Source organism: Pinus tabuliformis, chromosome 7 (genome assembly GCF_031772625.1).
Source record: "Pinus tabuliformis cultivar Carrire ecotype Pingquan chromosome 7, CPIR1, whole genome shotgun sequence".
Taxonomy (NCBI): domain Eukaryota; kingdom Viridiplantae; phylum Streptophyta; class Pinopsida; order Pinales; family Pinaceae; genus Pinus; species Pinus tabuliformis.
The window spans coordinates 1,667,740,647-1,667,763,706 of record NC_142293.1 but is presented as its reverse complement, the minus strand read 5'-3'; the positions used below and the strand labels follow the sequence as shown (position 1 = coordinate 1,667,763,706).

The window sequence follows — 23,060 nt, the reverse complement described above, 5'->3', positions numbered from 1 at the left end:
TTCCATAATGGACTAAGAAGCATATTAGGAGTAGAAGGACCAACAGGTTACGGGGTATGACAAAGCAGCTGTGAGGTGCACTACATCAGCTAGACTGTCAGATTATCTTGTATTTGTATTCTTGTACTTGTGGATATTTGATGGCCATTATCCCTGGTACGAGAGCCCTAGACTATTGTATTATTCAATTGGATTAATATAACGAAGATTGGGTTGTTGTACATACTTGTGTAAAAAGTTGTGTATTTTGTGCACTAGTAGATTTACTGTTGTATATTTTTCTGCTGTGCAAAGTAGCTTTGTTGTGATTTTTGGTTTGGTAATGTCAGTGATTTAAGATTATATCCTAGAAACTAGGGTCGTGGAAACTCAACATTGCCATGGTGGCATTAGGATCCAGGTGGATCTACTAGTAGCAGGATGACTCAGAGATGGGCTTGGGATCTAGGTATTAAGGGATCCAGTCATGTTTGGATTGCTTGGAGGCATAATGTGGACCAATGTTTCATATGGGATCCTAGTATCAGTTTGCATATGCCTCTACAATGGACAGGTGTGGATTGATTAAGGGCAAGCAATCTTTGGGTAGGATGATTTGTCATGTCCCCATTTTTATTTTCCTCTATAGTACAGCCAAGATGGGTTTCTAGGGTATGTGATGGCCAGGCCACAGGAGCAGGATTACATCATCAAGGGTCTCGAGGGAGTTTTGAGGAGTTTTTATGGGATCTGATGGCATTCGCTTGGCATATTCCATCATCCGCACAACTTGCCTTTCGTTCTATTGCATTCCGACAACTTTCAAAAAATGGCATTATTATGGGGCCTAAATTAATTATGCTCAAGGTGGTGTTATGGGAAGATTATTTGATGGAGCACCTTATTGTAATAGCTCGTTGGTACCGGAACGAGATGATCTACAGGATGAGATGCTGAGAAGTGACTTCCAATGGCCAAAGCATGGTTGCGGGGTTGCAACGCGCCCTGTCGAATCTACTCCTGGAGCACGCTCCGAGCAGGAGCGCATCGAGAGCAACCCCAAGAGCGCAGTCCCGAATTTTGCTCCCTGTGGGAGCAAATTTCGGGAGCGCGCTCCCTAAAAAATAATTCGCTCCCTACCTTTTAAGGAGTGATAGAGGGAGCTATTACAAAAAATTTTGAGTATGTGTTAATTTTAGGTATGTTCTATGTTAGAGCAACTTATTTCAATTTTCACAGTTAGCTCAATATCTTTTCCGGATTAAAAATCACAACAGCATTAAAGTAAACTGCAGATAGAACATAAATATAAATCACAGAAGACAAGCCAAGACAAGAGGACACAAGATGTGGCGCTAGCCAGGGACAAACCCCAATGTGGGGAAACCCTTGATCAATTTTTCTTTTATGTTCTTCAATAGTTCAGCAAAGAGAGAGAGAGGTAGTACATTTACAACTAAAGTCAACACTTTGACTTATCTAGATACGAGCATAGATCATCTCCTAGAACGATGATACATGAGATCAGTTGAAGACATTCTGCTTCAAATGATTCCCCAAGGTGACGGTTTCACCTATCATAGTGTTGCAGCTCGTACTCATGTTGCACCCGACACTGTGCTGCACCTAGTCACTGAACTACTCCCATCACTATGCTGCTCCCATCATCATGCTGTCTTATTCATCATCATGCTGCACTTTACTATCATGCCCATCATGTTGCATCATTCATCATCATGCTGTCTCCATCATGTTGTACTTCATTGTCTCGGTGCTGCACCCAAATATCTCTGAGCTGTTCTCATTCATCATTGATGTCACCTACATCATTTTAGTCCTTGATATAGTCAACAACTCAAAGATTGTAGTGATCCAAGAGAGTTTCCAGCACTGTCAATGATTAGTGCAACACTTAAAGTTCTATGTTGTTGGCTATGGCCTGCGGCCTAGCTCAGCAACAAGATAGGTTTATACATAGCACCTAAGTCACCTGACACGGGATTCGGGACACGCTGACCCCCGGAACAGGACACGTTAGGACACGTTATATATTATTTTATTAAAAAAAATATATATATATATATATATATTTATTTAAAAAATATATATATATATATATATATATTTATTTATTTAAAAAAAAAAAAAATATATATATATATATATATATATATATTAAAAATTAGTTATTAGCATATTTCTTACACAAATTTTAATTAATGATACAAATTTATTGATTTCAAACATAGATCTTCATCTATAGCTATTAGCATGCATAGTACATGTTAGTGTCAATCTTTCCAGCCTTCCTCCAGTGATCAAACGTGCTCTTACAAAGTGATTTTGAAGTGTCAAGGTCAAATTTTGTCATTTCAGTGAGTCTTCAAGCAAAATTTGGTCACTAGGCATTAGGTCTAGGGTTTGCTCTCACTCTTTTCAAAGTTGCCCAAATGCCAATCTATGTCACTATTCAGCTGAGTCTATCATCATTCATAGGGTTTTCATTATCATCTCAATGTCTAATGAGTCTTTTTACACCTTGTCCATGCTTCAGTTGCGCCTAGGTAAGGTCATATTCCTCTCCTAGGGTTTTGAAGCCAATTTCTCTTGGACGGTCAAATCATCGGCAAAACTTGTATCTTGATGTTCATACACCTTCCCCTATCCTTAAAGTACCTTATCAAATGCTTCCCATCACTAAGATCCCCCAAATTCCTCATTTTTCCACAAACCCTAGTTTCTTGCTACAACCTGGCAATTTTCTAGGTTGGGCCTGTGTTTTGCCCTTTTGGACCCCTTCCCCTCACTCGATCTCCGCGATTCCACTTTCCCCTGCTTCCTAACATCCCTCCCTACTTCCAAAAATTTCCCCAAGAATTTAGAAGCCTCTTATCCCCTTCATTTCGCTTCATTTCGACAAAATCCCTTGTTCCACACATCGGGATAAGTTTCACTCAAAAGCTGTTTCAGAGCAATCAAAGATGAATTTTGGAAAACTGAAAGAGGTTTTTGTCCACAACACGCCAAATAAGAAAAACCTCCTTCACTTTTTGCACAGGTGTCATGGTTTTAGAGAAATGTCAAAAATACAATCGCCAGATCCAAGGAGGTTGGCCAAGGCACTAAAACGACGGAAAAGGCCCGATCCACTCTAAATTTTGGCCAAAGCCTCTTTGACTGAGCATGGTACTTGATTGGGGACTCCCAGCCCAAATTTCAAGAAATTTGGAGAAAATTTTGTCAATTGTGAATTTTTTGTGCCAAAAACAGGTTTTCCTCCCCAACAGGTCGCGCGCCGCGCGCGACCTATTCGATGGGCAACTCCATTTCGGGAAAACTCAGCATTTTTGGATTTGTCATGCAAAGATACACCTGCTCAGCAATTACCAAGAGATTTCATCAAGTTTTGAGCCTCCAGAAGGTCAAAAAACAAGCAAAAAATGACTTTCTGCCACCTTTTTGACACACAGGAAGCAGTCTTGGGAGATTGCAATTTTGGAGGGGCAAATGGCCACCAAATTCAGAAATTCCACTTGGGTTGGAAAGTAGACATCCAGACCTTTCCAACAAGCCCACTTTGCCTCATTTGGACACCTGGAAGTGCCTCAAAAGCAGCTCCAAAGTAGCGCGACCTGTTGGGCAGTTTTTCACAGAAATCCACCTACAGCTCAGCAAAACGCAGTTTTGACTGGATTTGACTTTTTGAGTGAATTTTGATCCTCCTTGTTGTAAATGATGTAACTTTATGATATTTTGACACTTATTTATCTCTTCTAGAAGATTCATTCATGTGATAGGCAAAAATTTAATGAATGAATTGGTTTCCTAGTTTATAGAGGCAAGTTGTTTTGACTGCTTAGTTTTTAGTGCTCAGTTTAGAATTGGTTGAAATAGCTCCTAGGATAGTGAGCTCAACCCCTAGAGGCAAGGAAAGATGTTAGATTGCCTATATTATGTACTTTCTTGGTCATTTTCATGGTTGGACTCTTGAGGGAGAAAGCTTCTATTGTATTACTCATTGTATCTCTGCAATTTTGGCAAAGGAAGAAAGACTAGGGTTTTGCAGTCCTTTTTGGGATTCCTGTGGTTACATGTATTGATGGTGTGTTTCTCTTTGTACTTGTAAGTTTGTTATGTGATTCATCTTCTTACTTTTCCTTCTGCAAATTAGGCAAATGAAGTGTTAAAGTAGAATTCATGATTGCCATGCTCTGCTTTTAAGTTTGCTTAATATTTATGTTTTCATCTGTCTAAAGAGAACCCTTGAAGGTTTCTTGCTCTCTTTAGCTCCTCACCGGTCATTCCTATCCATTCACTTAATTCAAAGGCATCAGTACAGTCTCCTACCTTGCCCCAAAGAACCCCCTGCAAAAACTGTGTCCAATCCCCGCACCCAAAATTGTCTTTCCCCAACTTTCCACCAAAACCCTAAAAATCCCAAATCAAACCTTTTATCAGTTTACTAGCCTAAAATCAGTGTTTCCTCATTGGTTATCTCGCCCGTTGAAGATCCCTACCGAGATAGACCGGAGAGAGCCCTCTCCTGCCCCGTAGGGCTAGCTACGAGGCTAAGTGGACTGATGTTGTCTTGGAGTTTGCCTTTCTCAGCCTGAGGTGAAATTTCAAGCGCTAACAGTACATACAAAATTCAAATAAATGTCAGTGGTACTGGTCACATAAATGATAAATCTATTAAAAATTTAAATCATGATTCATAATTCATAACTGAAAGACAACTTACAACTACAAGATAGTAAGATAAACACACTGACAACTGTAGTTTTCTCATTAAGTCATCAAATCAAAATCTGTTACATAGGTAGTGTTGGTGCAATGCCAATGGCAAATAGAAATAGAAAATATAAAACAACTATAGGTATACAAGCCTCAAGGCATCAATCAGCATCACTGTCCCCATCATCATGGTCCCCACTGCTCTCCTCTGCATCCTCCTCCTCCCCTGTATCCATAGTCGCCTCTGCATCTGCTGGTATGGAGGTTGACCCCTCTAAGTCATCAAAACTAATAGGGTCTAGCACTGGATCACCGAGATCCATGTTGGCCAATGCCAACTCAACAGTGGTGTCCAGACCCATATCTTCAGGAAAGACATCCCACATCTTTGTCTTTCCCCTCAACCACTCTTCCCTCTGCCTGTAAATAAGACGAAGGTTGGTGTGCACATACACCATTGTCTCTGCCCTAGACTGCTCAAGCCTGCTCTTCTTCACAGTATGCAAATTCCCATATGTGCTCCAATTTCTCTCGCAACAAGAGGATGAAGTCACCTGAGAGAGGAGCCTCATGGATAACTGCTGAATAGGAGGGCTTGTTGCCCCATGATTTGCCCACCAAGAGTAGGGCTTCTTTAGCCCCCTGTCTCTAATCACATCATAACCTCCAAATCGACCAGTGCCAGTGGAAAACTCTGCAAAGGCATCCTCCACCTCAGCAAGCAATGCACTATCCTGATAAATCCGCCTCAATGCCTCTTTCTTCCCCTGTGAGATTTCACCATCCATGTGAGGAGGGAATCTGCGGGAAGGTCCACCATTCAGCCACTCATGGCTGTAGTATTTGGGGTTCAATGAGTAAGCCAAACAATGTAAAGGTGTACAATTCTTGTCCCATCTGCGGACAAGAATATCATGTATGGTATCGCATAAGGCCTCTGGTGATGTCTCATACTGGGGGCACTCACTCTGTAGAATAATGCTCCTCACAGACTCAATCATGGAATCCCATCCCTCATAAACCTCTCCTAGGATGGGTTTGTCTGTATCTGCAACTCGAAGCAAAGAGATGATAGGGTCCATGATCCGAATAATTAGATCTACCCTCTCCCACCAAGCATCATCTAGTACCGTGTCCTTCACTCTTTTAGAGGCTGCCTGATCTGTCTTTCTCCAAAAAGACCAAAACTCAGAAATAACCATGGACCCAAGAGCAGTCTTGACCTCCCTCAACCTCTTCAACATCATGAATGAAGATGCAAACCGTGTATCAGCAATCTTCAACAATGATAGATTGTTGTACTCCTTGTAGATAGTGAGGGCATTTGTATGATTTTGCACAAAGTTACGGATATGTCTTGCATCCTCAATGATGCTTCCAATCCAAAGCACATCAGAAGCAATGGATTTCAGTGCTAAGTTCAATGAATGGACAATGCAAGGTGTCCAAAACACTTGTGGATATTTAGCTTCCACAATCATGCCAGCCGCCTTGCAAACAGGTGCATTATCTGTAATGATTTGCACACAAGAATCAACACCTACCTCTTCAACAACTCTAATAAATAACTCACCCATAAATTGTGCATCCTTGTATTCGCCAAATGTATCCACTGCTTTCAGGAAAACTGGACCATTCAAGGAAGACACCATGAAGTTGATGATTGGGTGTCGTGCTGGATCTGTCCATCCATCAGAAACAATGCTAACCCCAGATGTTGGCCATGATGCCTTAATAGGATCGAGCATTTTTTGCACCTCTTTTTTTTCCTTCGTCAACAATGTGGTTCTCAGCTTCTCTGACCCAGGAGGCACATACCCTGCTGGAGCCCCTTGAGTTAGAGCTTGGCACATCTCAACAAATAAAGGTGAACGTGCAACATTAAATGATATGAAGTTTTGATAGAAGAAGAAGGCAATGGTGAGATCAAGCTCTTCCCGTCTCTCTTTTTGGAAAATCCTGTCCATTGGACCAAGTGATCTTCTTTTTAATGCTTGTCCCCCAGTAGAAGTAGAACTCTCAAATGGAAATTTGGTGGTGGCTTTCCTCAAAAATGGAAGGGGGTCTTCATTCTTGCCCTTGGGTGCTTTTGATTTTGAAGCCAGTGCCACATGTTCGATACCAACATTGGCCTCCTTTTCCAATTCTTTTCTCTGTTGTGAAGTAATAACTTTACAAGAGCCAATCCCACAACCAGGTATAGCCAACAAATGTGATTTCACACGGTAATATGTGCTTTTGAAAGAAATGTTACAAAAGTTGCATTTCCATTGCACATTGCCTCCTCCCTTTCCCTTGTTGTTTGGCCCATCCTCTCTTGTGACATATTTCCACAATGGATATTTATCATTGTCTTTAAGTCCTCTTCCCTCAACATTACTTGCAGCAGACTCTGATGATATTGGGGGAGGAAGGGCATCTCTACCCATGACATTCTTGCCCTTCCTTGCTGCCTTTGATTGAGCCATGTTACCTCAACCTGTAAAAAAAATGAACAAACAATCAAACTGCTGTAAAAATTTAAAAATGCAAGCAGCAAAAGAAATGAACAAGAATCAAGTTCAACACTAATATATATATTAATATCACTATATCAGTGGCCACTGGCCACTATCCATAATTATTAATATCTTAAATATTTTACACAGTATACTATATCAGTGGCCCAGTTAATTTGACAAATGTTGCAACTTTTACTAATTAGAATACTTGTTCGGTTGTTCCAAAAGCAATATAATTCTGCCCAGGATGAGATTTTATATGCCAGTGCAGGCTCTGGAGTCTGGACAATGTAGTTCCTCTACAGGCAATGCTTTCACATGTTTAAAATATTGCATCTTTCTTCAATAAAACCGGATATATCGTCTATTTATATGTTGATATTGCTTCATATGATATATCAAATATTGTAGATTCCAAGCATACTGCCCATCGTATTTGAATTAGTATTCTATGTTGCTGTATAAAAATCAGATTATCCATCCCTGAACGGAGCAGAGAATGGATGGACAAATGTCAAATATCTTCTCTGCTCCCTTGAGACAAACTGTTTTCTGCTACTAAATTCTTCTTAATTTGGTACAATAAAATGTGTTTGCTTAGGTGCAGGTGCAAAAAAGCTTTCTGTTGTCTGAAGTTAAAAGAACGCTGTCTAAAAGACCTTGTAACTAAAATTACCTAATGTATCCAAAAAAGCTTTTAGTGAGTTGTGCGTTTGAATGATTTTGCTTGTTTTCATTCAACTAACTTACAGGTTATTCGAGATGGGATGTGCCTAGAAGGTCCGGCAATCATTCAACCTCTGTATTAAATCTGATGGCAATCGATTGTAATTTGTCATCAGTTTATAGACAATGTTTTCTATTATTCGAAGTCTAAATGCTACATATACAAGCATTTGAGGCTGGACGCGGTGTCAAAAAAATGTTCAGGGTTCATATACAGAGAAAGGTAAATAGATTATTAACTTGGCATCTGGCATGGTATCTCTGCGATTGTGTTAGCATCAATCACAGTGTTATATATGGCATCATAATTTCTATGCATTGGCGTGTAAGGTAACGAGTCAACGACCATGCAATGTCTAAAATAACAGTTGAACGTAATGATAAATTGAAAATCAGTTTCGAACTTTCGATATCCTGTAGGAAACCCTGCTGATTGAATGCGATATAAACCACGTGATTTTGAATAAACCGTGCCTTACCTCAAGTTCTAGACGTTGGGTGGACTGTGGACTTGGGCGGTCCGCTCCTCGCTGCAACAAAGCAATGATGCAATCCTTTGCGGCTTTGCCAAATACACTGAAGTCTGACTGAATCCTTTGCCGTCAACTGGGAGAGACACGCCCCTTTTAAGTTTTAACCTAGCAGCAGATCCGAAAACGAATCCGCAAACCAGGACTCGACAGGAAAATCGTGACACGCTTTCGAATTTAGAACACGCCCCTGGACACGACGTGCCACAAGAGGACACGACGAGTCCTGCCATCATGACACGTGTCAGGACAGAATCGTGTCCGATTCGTCCGATTCGCGATTCGTCCAGGGTTTTGGACGAATCCGGTTTCATAGCATAGCACCCAAATATCTTGACCCTTGAACAGCAATGTGTCTTCCAATCTTAGCCTAAGAGATCATCTTAGACAGATTTGTTTGACCTTCTCTTTGAGGTTGTACTAGACCATAGATCATCCTTATTAAATACTGTCAAATCTCACGTTGTCTAGGTTCCTTCTTGCTGTAGATTAAAGGTCTTCATTTTCCTGTGACTAGGTCTCTATAGACTGTGGGTCAGAGCCTCTTTCGGACAGCAGATAGGAGCTCCTCTGGGCTATGGATCTGGCCTCTTTTTGCTGCGTTTAGGCCTCCTTTGAATGCGGTCAGATTTCCCTACTATTGCAGCTAGATTTAACCGTTGATAGGGCTCTCCTTCAACTGTAGTTATCTTCTTCTTTATAGCGGATTTGTGACCTTTAGATGACTGCGTCTTATTCTCCTCTAGGACTGAGTATAGGAGCCTTCTAAGACAGTGGATTGTAGCTTTCTTTAAACAACGTATGAGAATCTAATTACTGTGTAATTAAGGACCTTCATGGACTGTGTATTGAGCCTCCCTTTAACTGTGACTTAGGGCATCTTATAGCTGCATTTAGAACCTCCTTTCTCTGCGGAATTAAGTCTCTTCTAGACTACGTATAAGTGCCTCCCCTTGCTGCATCAGATCATCATTGACTGCGGTCAAGGGCACCTTTAAATGCTACGGCTAGGGCACCCTTAAATGCTGCAGATAGAAGTTTCCTCTAGTTGCATATAGAACCCTCATCACTGCGGCTAGGGCATCATCCTTACTGCGGCTAGGGCATCATCTTTACTGCAGCTAGGGCATCATCTTTACTTAGGCCAGCGTATACTCTTAGTGTCTCTCCTCCACCAAAACCCAAAGACATGGAGAGGAGGAGATCACATGAAGAGTGTGTATCAATGACTTGAAGACCTCCTCCTTTTATATTAAAACGTAGAGCACAAGAGGGGTGTATTTGGTTGCTGGCCGACCTTGACGAATTGTTCCATAACACAAATAAATTCATATCTCCATGAATACTTATCGGAATCGGATGATCTTTAGATCAATCCTACACCTCTCGATGAGAGGGATCCAAGAAAAATATCAACTTCCATTAATAAGATGACCCACATGGAGTTTGGCCCTAGTTGCCAAATTTAACACTCCCTATCAACTAGGGAGAACTCCATCCGCTGATCCATATGTCCGACTGTACTATCTCTGCCATCAGTGTCCTGCACTGCTCTGTTGAACCATGAAGAAGAAGAATTGATCGAGAATGTCTCATACCATTCTCTACTAACCTGAAGTCAGTTTCATCTGAAGAGAATGTGCCACATCACTCTTACTGCCTCGAAGTCAGTTTTATTGATCCTAGATAAATATCACAAGAGAGTGTCTCAAACCACTCATACTGATCCTAAATCAGTTACATTGATCCCAAGATCAATGGAGGTCATCCTAGCATAGGGAGTACGGTAGATACAGCGATGCGTCAATCGATAGTACTAATATGGTCCCTATCCTCATTTCCCTGCTCATTGATCATATGAGAGGTACTTCCCATGAGTCCCAAACTACATGGGTAGGATGCCTCGACAGGAGAACGAATCATCCTGTCAGTGGATGCCACGGAGAACGAATCATCCTGGCCCACAAGATAATGAATCATTGTGTTCCACAGTCGCCACGGAGAACAAATCATCCTGGCCCACAGGAGAACGAATCATCCTGATCCACAATCGCCATGGAGAACGAATCATCCTGGCCCATAGGAGAACGAATCATCTTGATCCACAGTCGCCACAAAGAACATATCATCCTAGCCCACAGGAGAACGAATCATCGTGTCCATAACGCACCACCAAGGGAGGGTGAGTCGCCCTGTGGTCGTATGTTGCTCCAGTAAGTACCCCAATCCCCCAAAGCTCCTAGAGCTCAATGCATGCAACATGCAAGACCGTTATAAGAAGGTCTCTCAACGACTCCAAGTCATTCATGAAAGTCACAGATTTGACCTTTCCCTGGGGCTTTGACAAAATGTCTACGACCTATACATCAGTCTTAATGTGATGGAGCCTCCTCGCTTATCGACTTACCATATCCCAAATAAAGCAGTATCTAATGTCTATCTGCTGGAGCAATCATCGAATATGGGATTCCTCAATAATCGAATACCACCTCTGGTAGTCACAAAGAATCACAGTGGTATTCATCATGTGTACAAACAGCTCACTTAAGAGCTTCTACAACCATGCAGCGTCACACGAGATCATACTCGTAGCTGTGTATTCGATCTCGGCGGTGCTTATAGCGACCGACTTCTACTTCCTGCTCATCCATGATATCGAAGCAGAATCCAGCACTGAGAAGTGCTCTAATGATCCTCCACACTACCTGCCCACTCAGCATTCGAATAATAATGCAGTTTCATATTTCCGGCAATGTATCTCAATCCATGAGAGATTGTGCCCTGAAGATATCTCAAAAGGTTCTTGGCACCAATCCAGTGAGGCTCAACCAAATATGAGCTCACCATGCTAACTGCAAAACATATATCCGGACAGAAGTTCACCAAGAACATCAACGCAGATGAGTTTATGAAACTCAGAGGCATTTCCCAAATCTGGTCCAACATCACTACCATATAACTTTTGAAAGTTAAGATCCTCGAGGTAGTCACAGGCTTGCAGTTTATCATTCCACATTCGAAATCCAACTCCCTCTTACTTCTGCGGTCTGCACTTGTCAGAAATAGGTCGTCCTCATAAGGTGCCGGTATGAGAGGTCTATCATCCACAACCTTCGGATAATGGTTTGGATCGGTTTCACTCCTAGTGAATCTCAACTTCATCTGACAGCTATCAATCCTCTCATACTACGCCCAGGGAGTTTTGCTTCAAGCCATAGAGGGCTTTCTTCCATCTGCATACATGAGATTCCTGATCATCAATCTCAAACCCCTCGAGTTGTTCCACACCTGTGGACCTGCTACATGAGGGGAATGGTCCCCTTGGAAGATTTTCCTTCAGTACATCTCAGACATGTACTTTCATGCTCTTTTTGAATTCAGGCATCCCTGTCACCATCTGGCTCACAGGCCTTCGATGCTATGTGTCAATGGACATGGTCCTCAGTGGACTTCCTGCAACTTGATACAACCTTGAACTCAAAAACATCTTTGAAAATTCTATTTTCGAACACGTACCTTTCCATCGATGAGTGCCACCCTGAAACCTTTGACTTCCATTGCTGAAATGGACACCAGGTTCTTCTTGCGATCAGGTACATAAAAGAGATTTTGTAAATGAATTGAGTTACCCTCATTCAATTGAGGGATAACATTCCCTACACCCTTTCCGGGGTAGGTGGCATCGGCTCCAAGTATAATCCCATATTTGTTTCCATCTCTACCAAATTAGGGAGTGCACCCATCTATCCGATGAAGGGCCTTGAAGCACTACAATCAATAAGCCAGATTCCCAAAGAATCTGAAGGAGAGGGCCAATACAAGATAATGCTTCTTTATTTTATTAGAAACAACATTTGATTCTTCATACCTGGGGTTCCTTGCTTTCTTTGAAGAGTCGACCATTTCCTTGATGACCTGCATTACCTGTCATTCCTTTGATCATTGAAGATGTCCCTAGAGTGATTGTTATCTTCATCAAGAGATGTGTCTCTGCCATTCGGACACTCCTTCACATAATAGTCGAACTTATTGCAACCAAAGCATCTGCCTTTCCTTCCACCCTTAGATCCGAACTTCCCAATGAAGTGATCTTTAGGTAGGTCATCAGAAACTTCCGCTGCACCATTCTAATAATATTCTCTGCTTCGACTTCACCTTCAGTGAATTTGAAGAGGGATGAGGAATCCACTTGATCCTTTTGTTCTTTCCCAACTGTCTTCGGTGATTGCTCTTTCACTCTTGCTTGGGCATTGTCTTCACCTCAGCTCTGATACCATGTTAATTTTAGGTATGTTCTATGCTAGAGCAATTTATTTCAATTTTCACAGTGAGCTCAATATCTTTTCCGGATTAGCAATCACGTCAGCATTAAAGTAAACCGCAGATAGAACATAAATATAAATCAGAGAAGACAAACCAAGACAAGAGGACACAAGATGTGGCGCTAGCCAGGAACAAACCCCAATGTGGGGAAACCCTTGATCAATTCTTCTTTTATGTTCTTCAATAGTTCAGCGAAGAGAGAGAGAGAGATAGTACATTTACAACTGAAGTCAACACTTTGACTTATCTAGATACGAGCATAGATCATCTCCTAGAATGATGATACATGAGATCAGTTGAAGACATTCTGCTTCAACTGATTCCCCAAGGTGACGGTTTCACCTATCATAGTGTTGCAGCTCGTACTCATGTTGCACCCAACACTGTATTTAGAACCTCCTTTCTCTACGGAATTAAGTCTCTTCTAGACTATGTATAAGTGCCTCCCCTTGCTGTATCAGATCATCATTGACTGCGGTCAAGGGCACCTTTAAATGCTATGGCTAGGGCACCCTTAAATGCTGCGGATACAAGTTTCCTCTAGTTGCATATAGAACCGTCATCATTGAAGCTAGGGCATCATCCTTACTGCCGCTAGGGCATCATCTTTACTTCCTTACTTAGGCCAGCGTATACTCTTAGTGTCTCTCCTCCACCAAAACCCAAAGACGTGGAGAGGAGGAGATCACATGAAGAGTGTGTATTAATGACTTGAAGACCTCCTCCTTTTATAGTAAAACGTAGAGCACAAGAGGGGTGTATTTGCTGGCCGACCTTGACGAATTGTCCCATAACACAAATAAATTCATATCTCCATGAATACTTATCAGAATCGGATGATCTTTAGATCAATCCTACACCTCTCGATGAGAGGGATCCAAGAAAAATATCAGCATCCATTAATAAGATGACGCACATGGAGTTTGGCCCTAGTTGCCAAATTTAACAGTATGGTAGCCTAATGTTCAATCCTATGACCCTAGTGTTGATATGCAGTTCATGGTAATGTTAAATTCTTAAAGTAAAAGGATGAAAATGAAAGATAACTTCTACTTAAATTTTTAACATTACCGTGAAATGACTCAGGATGTTTGAGAGTGGTTTCGACCTCATTGGATTTCATATGGAGAAAGTAGAATTTTAGATCTCACTCAAAATCTAGCAGACTTGTCATTTTTTCAGGATTTCAGGATTGTGGGGGATTGCAATGTTTCCATTGGATTTTGTCATGTACTAGGGTATGGAACTTGTATTTAATCAAGAGCACCAAGCCCTCTTTTCAGGGAGACTCCCAATGATCAAGAGCACCAAGGTCATTCAACTATGCAAGAGGAGACTCCCAATAAAGCACAAGACAAGAAATTAGAAATTTCTCATGGCAAGAGGGTCAAGCAGTAGATAATAGATTTACTTGTCTTTTCTAGTTTCTAGTATTTTTTATAACTATTGACTCTTTCGTATTTATTATGGTATTTTTTGTAAACAATATATGACAATTTAAGTTTGAAGTTTGAAGTTGGCATTTATAACTCATTGGTAATGAATTATGAATATGATGCTTCGTGAAAGTTGAAAGTTGAAACATTTCATTTCATGTTAGATATTCTTTGTTATAGTTTGATTACTTCATAATGGTAATGGTTACATGTACAACTTTAGTGATAAATGATGACAAATGTTATATATTGAATTTTGAAAGCTTGAAACTTTAAGATTAATGAATCATGAGACTGGATTTGTTGTATGTTACTAGCTTGTGGACATGGTCGATTATAACTTCTAGATGATTGATGTTATATGGTTCAATCCATGTTTTTATGGTTTTTATTTCTAATTCATCATTCTACACGCTTTTGTTGATATATATGCATCAAAATATATAAAAATATATATCATATAAAAATTCACTACCGAACCAGGAGCTTTTGAAAATGTCGCTCCCGCTCCCAAGTAACCTTAGGCCAGAGAGAGTATGGTGGGAGATTTACCATTTTCCTTGATTCAAAATGGCTTTAACTAGTCATTTGATTAAGGAAAAATAATCAATCGGAGGAAAAGGCCAAAAAATGACTAAAGTGAAATAAAATAAAATTAAAAAGTCACTTAAGATAAAGTCAATAGAAGAGTTTCTAAAATAATAATAAAATAATAAAATAGGATGCTTCTAGAGGCTTGGAGATCTATCCATCAGATCTGTAAAAGAGGACGAGGAGGAGGTCATTTGGAGACATCTTGGATTTGAGCATTTGCCTTTGGTGTGGAGTGGAGAATTCAATTCTCTACCATAGTAGCCCCAAGGCGGAAACCCTACGGTGATTTCAGTGAGAGTGGGCAAGTACCCATCTCTCCCCTTGGTGAATTCATTCAGAATTCACAGGTGTTTTCAGCAGATCAGTTTATATTTGGAGGCCCATTGCAGCAGTATTATTGATCTTTTGGGGCATCACTCAGCCATCTTTAGCATTTTATATTAGCATGCTATTTCATATTCCATATTTAATAAAATAAGGCTGAGAGTTCTTTTTGCATGTTTATCTTGTTCATATCTGTGGGTTGCAGTTTATATTTCCAGTTTTTGCTGTTGGTTTATGGTTCAATTTGCATAAATTGTTAGTGAAATTAATAGTGCAAAATTCTGAAGCAAACTCAGCAAAGTTATAATTTGGGACACTACACCCTTAGGGAGCATTTAGCCTAAAAGTTTATTTGGAATCCTTGATCACTAAGATCTACTAGGTAAGCCTCCCTTGCAAGGATTGTATCCAACCACAATTCGGAGGTGACAATGGTAACTCTCCCATTGTTGTTCTTAATCTATGTTGCTTAGTGAGGCTTTGCATTAAAGTCTTAAATTTCTCAGTAACAGGAACCACATCCATATGGACGAAGGGAAAAATAGGAAGAACATTGATGGAAAGAATGCCTCCTATATCCATATAGACAATACACAGGCATCACATCATGAAGTGGTGTTTGGGGATGCATAAAGAACTTGAAACTAATAAAAGCAGGTCCAGACTCCTATATAAAATTCAGTGCACAAGTTCCCAACTCAAGAACCTACCATGTAAAAGTAGAAATGGAAGGTGACTTAGGCCTCTAAGATTTAAGCACACTAAGACCATGTGGGACCTGTGGCTTGACACATCAGGTCGAAAGAGACATGGACTTAACAAGCAATCTGAACTCCTGGAAAATCTGATTGCAAGCATTTCAGACTTGTAGAACCAAAGGGACTGTCTTAACAACAAAAATCCATGGACCTTTCAAACAACTATGAACTCATGAACTTGACCAAATAAACAGTGTTGGTTTACCCTAAGGAGTTTGCAAAAATACTGACTAATAGCTACCCAGGACCCTGTCAGTTGAGGGCACTCACAAGAGGATATTATTCAAGCAGCATTCGATGTTGACACATGCACTATTGTTTTATACGATCAGTAGGCCCATCTCCCCTGCTTCCTTAGGGGTCGCTGCACTTTCTCTCAGGACTGTCTCTTTGTTGGCTTTTCTTTCCATTTTAGAGTTCATCTTCTTGGTTTAACCCATTTGAATGATTTATGTCATTTCATGTTTGCTAATTTTAACTCATTTTTGTCTCCTTTTATGGGATGTTTCATGCAACCCGCCTCCCCTTATGGCTATAAATGCTTCCTGCACTTTCCAGTCCCTTTGCCCTGTTTGAGCTTCTGTGGACATTAATATAAATTTTACTTTATTTCATTTTTTGTATAGTAGCTGCTTAGCTCACTGATATCTACTATTATGTATCATTTGAAGTATCTTTTCCTTTCACTACATGTAATAGAAGATTTTGCATGTTTCGGAAAAGGAAAAAAGTACAGTAGGCAGATGGGACTTCAAAGATGTGGCGAATCCATTAAAAATCAGAGTATACTATGCTTGTCGTACATGAATTCGTCCTCTGTAGTCCAGAATTTCCCAAGGTATGTCAGGCTCTGTAAGTAATAATGACCTCTTGCACTGCATCTAAAAGAATGAAGTTATATAATAGAAGATGACTAATGAGGAGGGTTTGGATGTTAAAGCTGGTCAGCTTGAGAAGCTCCATTGCAAAATCTGTTGCATCACCTTCTGGTAAATCCAAAAATGGTTGGGAATATCCTGTCCAGTCAAGAGCTAGGAAGCATACTTTTCTTAATGATGAAGTTATATCTGCTTTGGTTGGTTTGGGCAGGACTTGCATGACTTGAATAATTGGTTTCTGCATAATATCGTTGAGCCCAGTGCTAAGTGGTCTGACTTGCCCAAATAACATCACAATTATAGGTTGATAATAGCAAATCACAAGGCTGTGATCAGGGATAGACATGCATGTATGAGCAGGATTGCAGCCAAAATTGACAAGGTTGATGACACATCCAAAGTGCTGGATAGCAGCCTACAGGAGTCTCAGGCATGAAATGAGAGTCATCAGGAAGGATTTTATGAAGCTGCTTGACAAGTTCCTAGATTCCTTCCAAATACAACAGAAATATAGATGAGTGAATACTCTGGAAAGTCAAGTAAGCCTTACCAAATTCTGCAGTTTCGGTCTCTACTACTGTTACAAATTCTTGCAGTATTTTTTAATGTAAACATTTTCATCCCAAAGCATCTATGAGAGCTGAGTAGCATATGCAGCCTCTATGGCTATAGAACTCAGAAAGATTACCACTTTCCTTCCAAGCACTGAAGAAATCTGGTCAAGTGGATACTTTGTAATGTAGTGAATTTTACCAAATTCTCCAGTTTTGGTCTCTACTTCTGCTATAAATTATTTTATCATTTTGTAATGTAAATATTTTCATTGCCAACCATCTACAAGGCTTAGTAGCCAATGGAGCCTCTTTGGTCATAGGGAAAGGCATAGCTCTTCCCAGGATGTACTTGTTAAAGCGGTTTAAATAAAAGTTTTTTTCTTATAAAAATTGTGTTCCAACAGTGAAAAAGCAAGTGTAAAATCACTCTTCATCAGTTTGTCAATAATTTCAAAATAGAACAATCTTTGTTTCAGAAATACTAGACCTTGTTGCATAGCCTGCAGCACCAGCTTCTGTGCGGAAGCAATGTGAAAACGCAACAAACTTCAATGGCAAAATGGAATCATCAATAATCTGATCCATGTACATTCCTCCCACTGGAATCTCTGCTGTACCTGCTAAACACTGGTATGTTCCCTCTATAGAGTACACCTGCTCAGTAAAAATGTAAAATCCATGATGCTTCAATTTTTTTAAAAGACTTCATTGTTAACAAACAGACCTATCTTCTCATACATTCAACTAACGATAGCCTGCAGCTTACAAAGAAACAAATCAAGAACAAGAGCCTTATTGAGTCAATTTAAAAGTAGTAGACATAGACTTTCTTCACAATTAGATTTCAATCATAGAGGACTATAAACCTGTGTATTCAGTGCCCGAGGTTGAAAGCCACACTTTTCCAAAACAGATGACCGTACAATATCAGGGGTGCTCAAAGGCGTGTATCCTCTTGTTACAAGTTCTGACAGTGCCCAGTTAATGAGCCCCATCTCCAACAAAACAACCTCATTTTTTAGGTAATAGAACTTTGTACCACTAACCTGCATTATGACCACATGAATGGAAGCTGCTGTTAAATTTTCTTCCTGGGATATTGAAACAAGTTCAAGTTTTCTGATATTAACCATTTTAAGAGATTTTTGAAAACTTCCTAAGAGACCAAGCTCAAACAAACAACATGTCTTGGCAGTGTCAGCATTATTAATCCATAACAGAAATCTCCGAACAGCATTGAAGCAATACGAGACAGCTACTAAAAAGGAAAGAGGAAATCTAAAAGGTTCATCATGTAAGTCACAAATACTTAGTGCAATTGCCATTAGGATTCAAACTGGTCCAAAGGAAACCCTAGCAAAAAAATGTCTCTTAAGAATAAGATATGAACACATGCCGCAGAAAATGAACAGCTGTAGTACCAGGATAGATCAGAACAAGATGAAAGAAACAGTTTGAGACCATACACTATAAAATTTTCTTCATGATATTACTTAGAAACTAGATAACCGGATTCGTCCTATAGACCCCACGAATCCCGAATCTAGCGTGTCCGACGCGATTCTGCCCTGATTCATGTCCAAAAACCATGACACGTTGTGTCCTTTCCTAACTCATTGAATCCAAGGTCGTGTCACAATTTTGGCAGCGTGTCCTGTTTTCCAAGACTCGTTAGGCGGCAAAAGTGACCTGCACGGGTATGAAAACGCTGCATTTGGTCATTACAGCCACGCATATTTTCATTTGGCAAGCGTTTTGGCAGCTTAATGATCAAGCCTAGGCCTTAGTATTGATATGCTATTCATGGTAATGTTAAATTCTTAAAGTAAAAGGATGATTCATTTTCATCCTTTTACTTAAATTTTTAACATTACCATGAAATGACTCAGGATGTTTGAGAGTGGTTCTGGCCTCATTGGATTTTATATGGAGAAAGTAGAATTTTAGATTTCATTCAAAATCCAGCAGACTTATCAGTTTTTCAGGATTTTAGGATTGGGGGATTGCAATGTTTCCATTGAATTTTGTCATGTATTAGGGTATGGAACTCGTATTTAATCAAGAGCACCAATCCCTCTATGTACCTTGATGTTAGTGACATTGGTTGTCAAACTCCTGTATCATGAACCTCCTAAAAATGTACGCATCACTCAAACAGAATCTTGACTTGACATGTTATGCTTGTTCTATCTTATGTTAATGCTTAAAGGGTGATATTAATGACAAAGATCCCTATACAGATACAGAGGTAATGACAAAAATACCTCTGGATATTAATGCTTAGAGGGTGATATTAATGACAAAGATCCTGATTTTCCAACAAAACTAAAAAATTAGACATTTCTCGTGGTGGCAAGAGGGCCAAGCATAAGAAATAGATAATAGATTGACATGTATTTGAATTTTGTATGTACTATGCATGCTAATAGCTATAGATGAAGATCTATATTTGAAATCAATAAATTTGTATCATTAATTAAAATTTGTGTAAGAAATATCTAATTTTTAATATATATATATATATATATATATATATATATTAAATATATAATAATATATATATATATTAATAAAATAATATATAACGAATCCTGTGTGTCCTGTTCAGGGGGGTCAACGTGTCCGAATCCGACACCACGAATCTCGAATCCTACGTGTCCCGAATCCCCGTGTCAGGTGACTTAGCTTAGAAAAAACATTTATGCAAGTCCCAAATTCCAATTTGACAAGGATTGAACCCTAACACAAAGCAAAGTGGCAAAACACTTTGCCACTCTTCCACAATATCTTTTGCATATCCATACCTTCACAGTGGAACTTGATTGGTGGGAGCCATGATTAGGACAGGTTGCCATTTGACTCCTATGTGATTGTAGCCTTAAGGCTTGAATTGTAATTGCTCAGTTGGTAAGTCAGTTTCATATTTATCTCGTTGCTTTCGAATCCTATAAATACCCATCTTTAATTAATGCAAATGGAGGAGATATAGCTAGATCTTATATGCAAGGCATGATTAGTGTTCATTATCTCCAATGGTTTCTATGGATCACTAGAGGACAGAAGAGCTTTGGTGTCCTTTTCTTCTGAGTTAGAACTTTATCAATTGGTAATAGAGAATTTATGTAGAACGTATGTATGCCAATCAGTTGAGTAGCATGGTTCTCAAAGGGAAAAATGCATACTGCCTATCGTTTGAGTAATGGTCCACACTGTACAGCCATGCTTTAAATACCACACCTTGTATCTAGGAGTTCGTTCCAAAAAATGCTGATCTTCAATAAGTCCATGATGCTAAATTTCAACTTCTCGGTCTCTGCAAACTGCTGAAAATCACTCATGCTGCTCATCCACTAGCAATAACCACTACCTCAAATGGAGATAAAAGCATTTTTCTCCTTCACAACATCTTTCTCCTCTGCAATTCATCTTTCTTCTCATAACATTTTCTTCCTCACCATCAATGCTAAGGACTGTTTTGATTTAATTCAGCTGCAAGTCAAGACCCAATAGTTGCAGTGTCCTTGGATGCTGACGACCATAGTAAAAGCACCAAGAAGTCAAAAACATGGAGTGTATTACCGTTCAAATTCTCACCTAGTGAAAATTTCTTAATCACAAGTGTGAAAATCTAAAGGCAACTTAGGCAATTCCCCACTGTCACCTAAGTGGCTTAACCTGTCTAAGTTTGGAATAAGGAGGTTCCTAACCTAGGGGCTTCCCTATAATTAACTAAGCTTAATTGTTGTAATGAGTGGCGAGTAATATAGCTTAGCTCATTATTCTGACTTAAGTTTATGATGAATGATCAATATTCTGGACTTGGAATCAGAAATGAAATTGTTCTCAATGAGATTGCAAATTGCTGAAACATGTGCAAAACGCTTAGTGACACTTACTCCTAAATTAAACAATAAAATGTGTTATAAAATACAAGTTTCTTAAGATTACAATGCCCTTTACTAAGTAACATTATATGTTCCCCCACCCCCTCTCCCTTGGTGTCACGAACCCTTCATGTTAGACACGACACCACTATGACATGTGCCCGACACAAGTTTGACTCGTGTCCTGGGCATAGAACACGCGTGACTTGTGTCTTGGGTGCAAGACACGAGTCAAACTCGTGTTGGGCACATGCCAATTTCATGTCCCAATTTTGTGACACGTGTCACCCTAAAAAGCTCTCTATGCAGTTGATAAATTGCTTTTGGGCTGATTTTTCACTCATTCATTCATTGTTTTGGAGCTGTGGAAGTGTTTGGATGGCAAGCAAGGGGGAGAAATGAGTTTTAGATGAGATTCAAAGTGCAGGTAAGTCAATTTTCCTTCTAATTTTTTTATTTTATTTTTGCTACAGTAGTCCGTTTTTGCTTACAGCATTTTATCTTTCTTCATATCATAGCAATCATGGCTCAATCAAGGGAAACTAGAGAAGGGCAAAAGAAAGGGAGGAATGACTCCACTAATAATGTTCCCCCTCCTTCAATTTAGAAGTTTCTAAGTCTAGCAGTTAGAAACCCTCCATGCACTTTACTGATTTATTCCTACCTACTTGTTCCGTTACTTAACAAGTTATTTACAATGTAAATACTGAAAATAAACACTAGTGCATGCTCAACATATTGCAGATCATCAACTGAAGGAAACAGAAACAAGCACACAAAATGACACTGTTATTTTTGGACCAATGTCCCCGGAAAAACCCAATGCGAGAAAACTGTGCAGCTATCTGAGGGTTTTCTTATTAAGCAATTTCAGAGAACAATCTGGGTACCAAATCTGGCTTACCCAACAGAGAATTTCCTTGGCAATAGTACCTCTCAGTCTGAGACAAATGTCGTCGCCGAAACCCCGGATAAACCTTCCAGCAGCTCCTCAACTGCAATCTGCCCCAGAAACCCAACGTCTGCCTTTCTAGACTGCATTAGCCTCTCTCTACCCAACTCTAGCCCTGCGTCACCCTGAATGGGTCGCGTCAGCCTTCTAGCCCTTTGCGTCAGCAACACTGGCCTCTCTGAAGCACTACGCAACTCTTGGCTGCCTCTGTGTGGCCCTGCGTGAGCCCTGGTTGCTACTGCGTCACTCTATCTGGCTCCTGTGCTAATCTCCCGACACTACCTCTGCCTCTCTGTCTCTCTGTACTCACTACCCCTCAGCTGCAACTCTGATCACTGATTCTATCTCTCTTAGCAAACCCCGCTCTAGAGAATAGAATGACTGATCATCTGGTGTGTTCTCCAAGTGACCCTCAAGCCTCCTCTTATACTTTTCTTGTTGACATATCAACGGCCAAAATTAAGTCCCTAATCGACGGCTAAGATTAGATCTGGCTTGATCCATGTCTTTTGGACCATTCTAACATAGTTTTATATTAATCCACATTAATATTTTAATTTCTCTAAGTTTAGACTTAGGGACTCTATTAAAAATATTTATTATTTTAATATCTCCTAAACTGTTTAGAATCTGCCCAAACCCTTTATGGGTATTGGAGATCTCATGTGCCCCAACCTCTCCACCAAATTTTGTGGCTAAAGCACATCCAATGCTACCACAAATCAACACTCCCTCTTAGCGAGGACTGTGCTCTAGCAATACTCCTCACTGAGTATTACTTTGATCATCCGGAATCGGTCCCTGTGCTGATGCTAGGCCTGTTGGCCAACATCCTCTGCACTGTTGTATCCTGTACTGCTGCCCATGGTTCTGCCACTGCCACTGCT

The 23,060-nt window shown here is 40.0% G+C and overlaps 1 protein-coding gene across 5 annotated transcripts in view; it reads right to left on the bottom strand.

Moving 5' to 3' along the window:
• Positions 1–23,060, bottom strand: part of SRS (Seryl-tRNA synthetase) — a 202,935-nt gene that overhangs the window by 31,831 nt on the left and 148,044 nt on the right. For all 5 annotated transcript variants that reach the window (XM_089460241.1, XM_089460239.1, XM_089460240.1 and 2 more), the window contains 2 exons: positions 18,204–18,383; positions 17,825–17,991 (listed from right to left, as the gene is read on the bottom strand). In XM_089460241.1, coding sequence (XP_089316367.1) covers positions 17,825–17,991; positions 18,204–18,383 — 347 coding nt within the window. The remainder of the gene's footprint in view (positions 1–17,824; positions 17,992–18,203; positions 18,384–23,060) is intronic.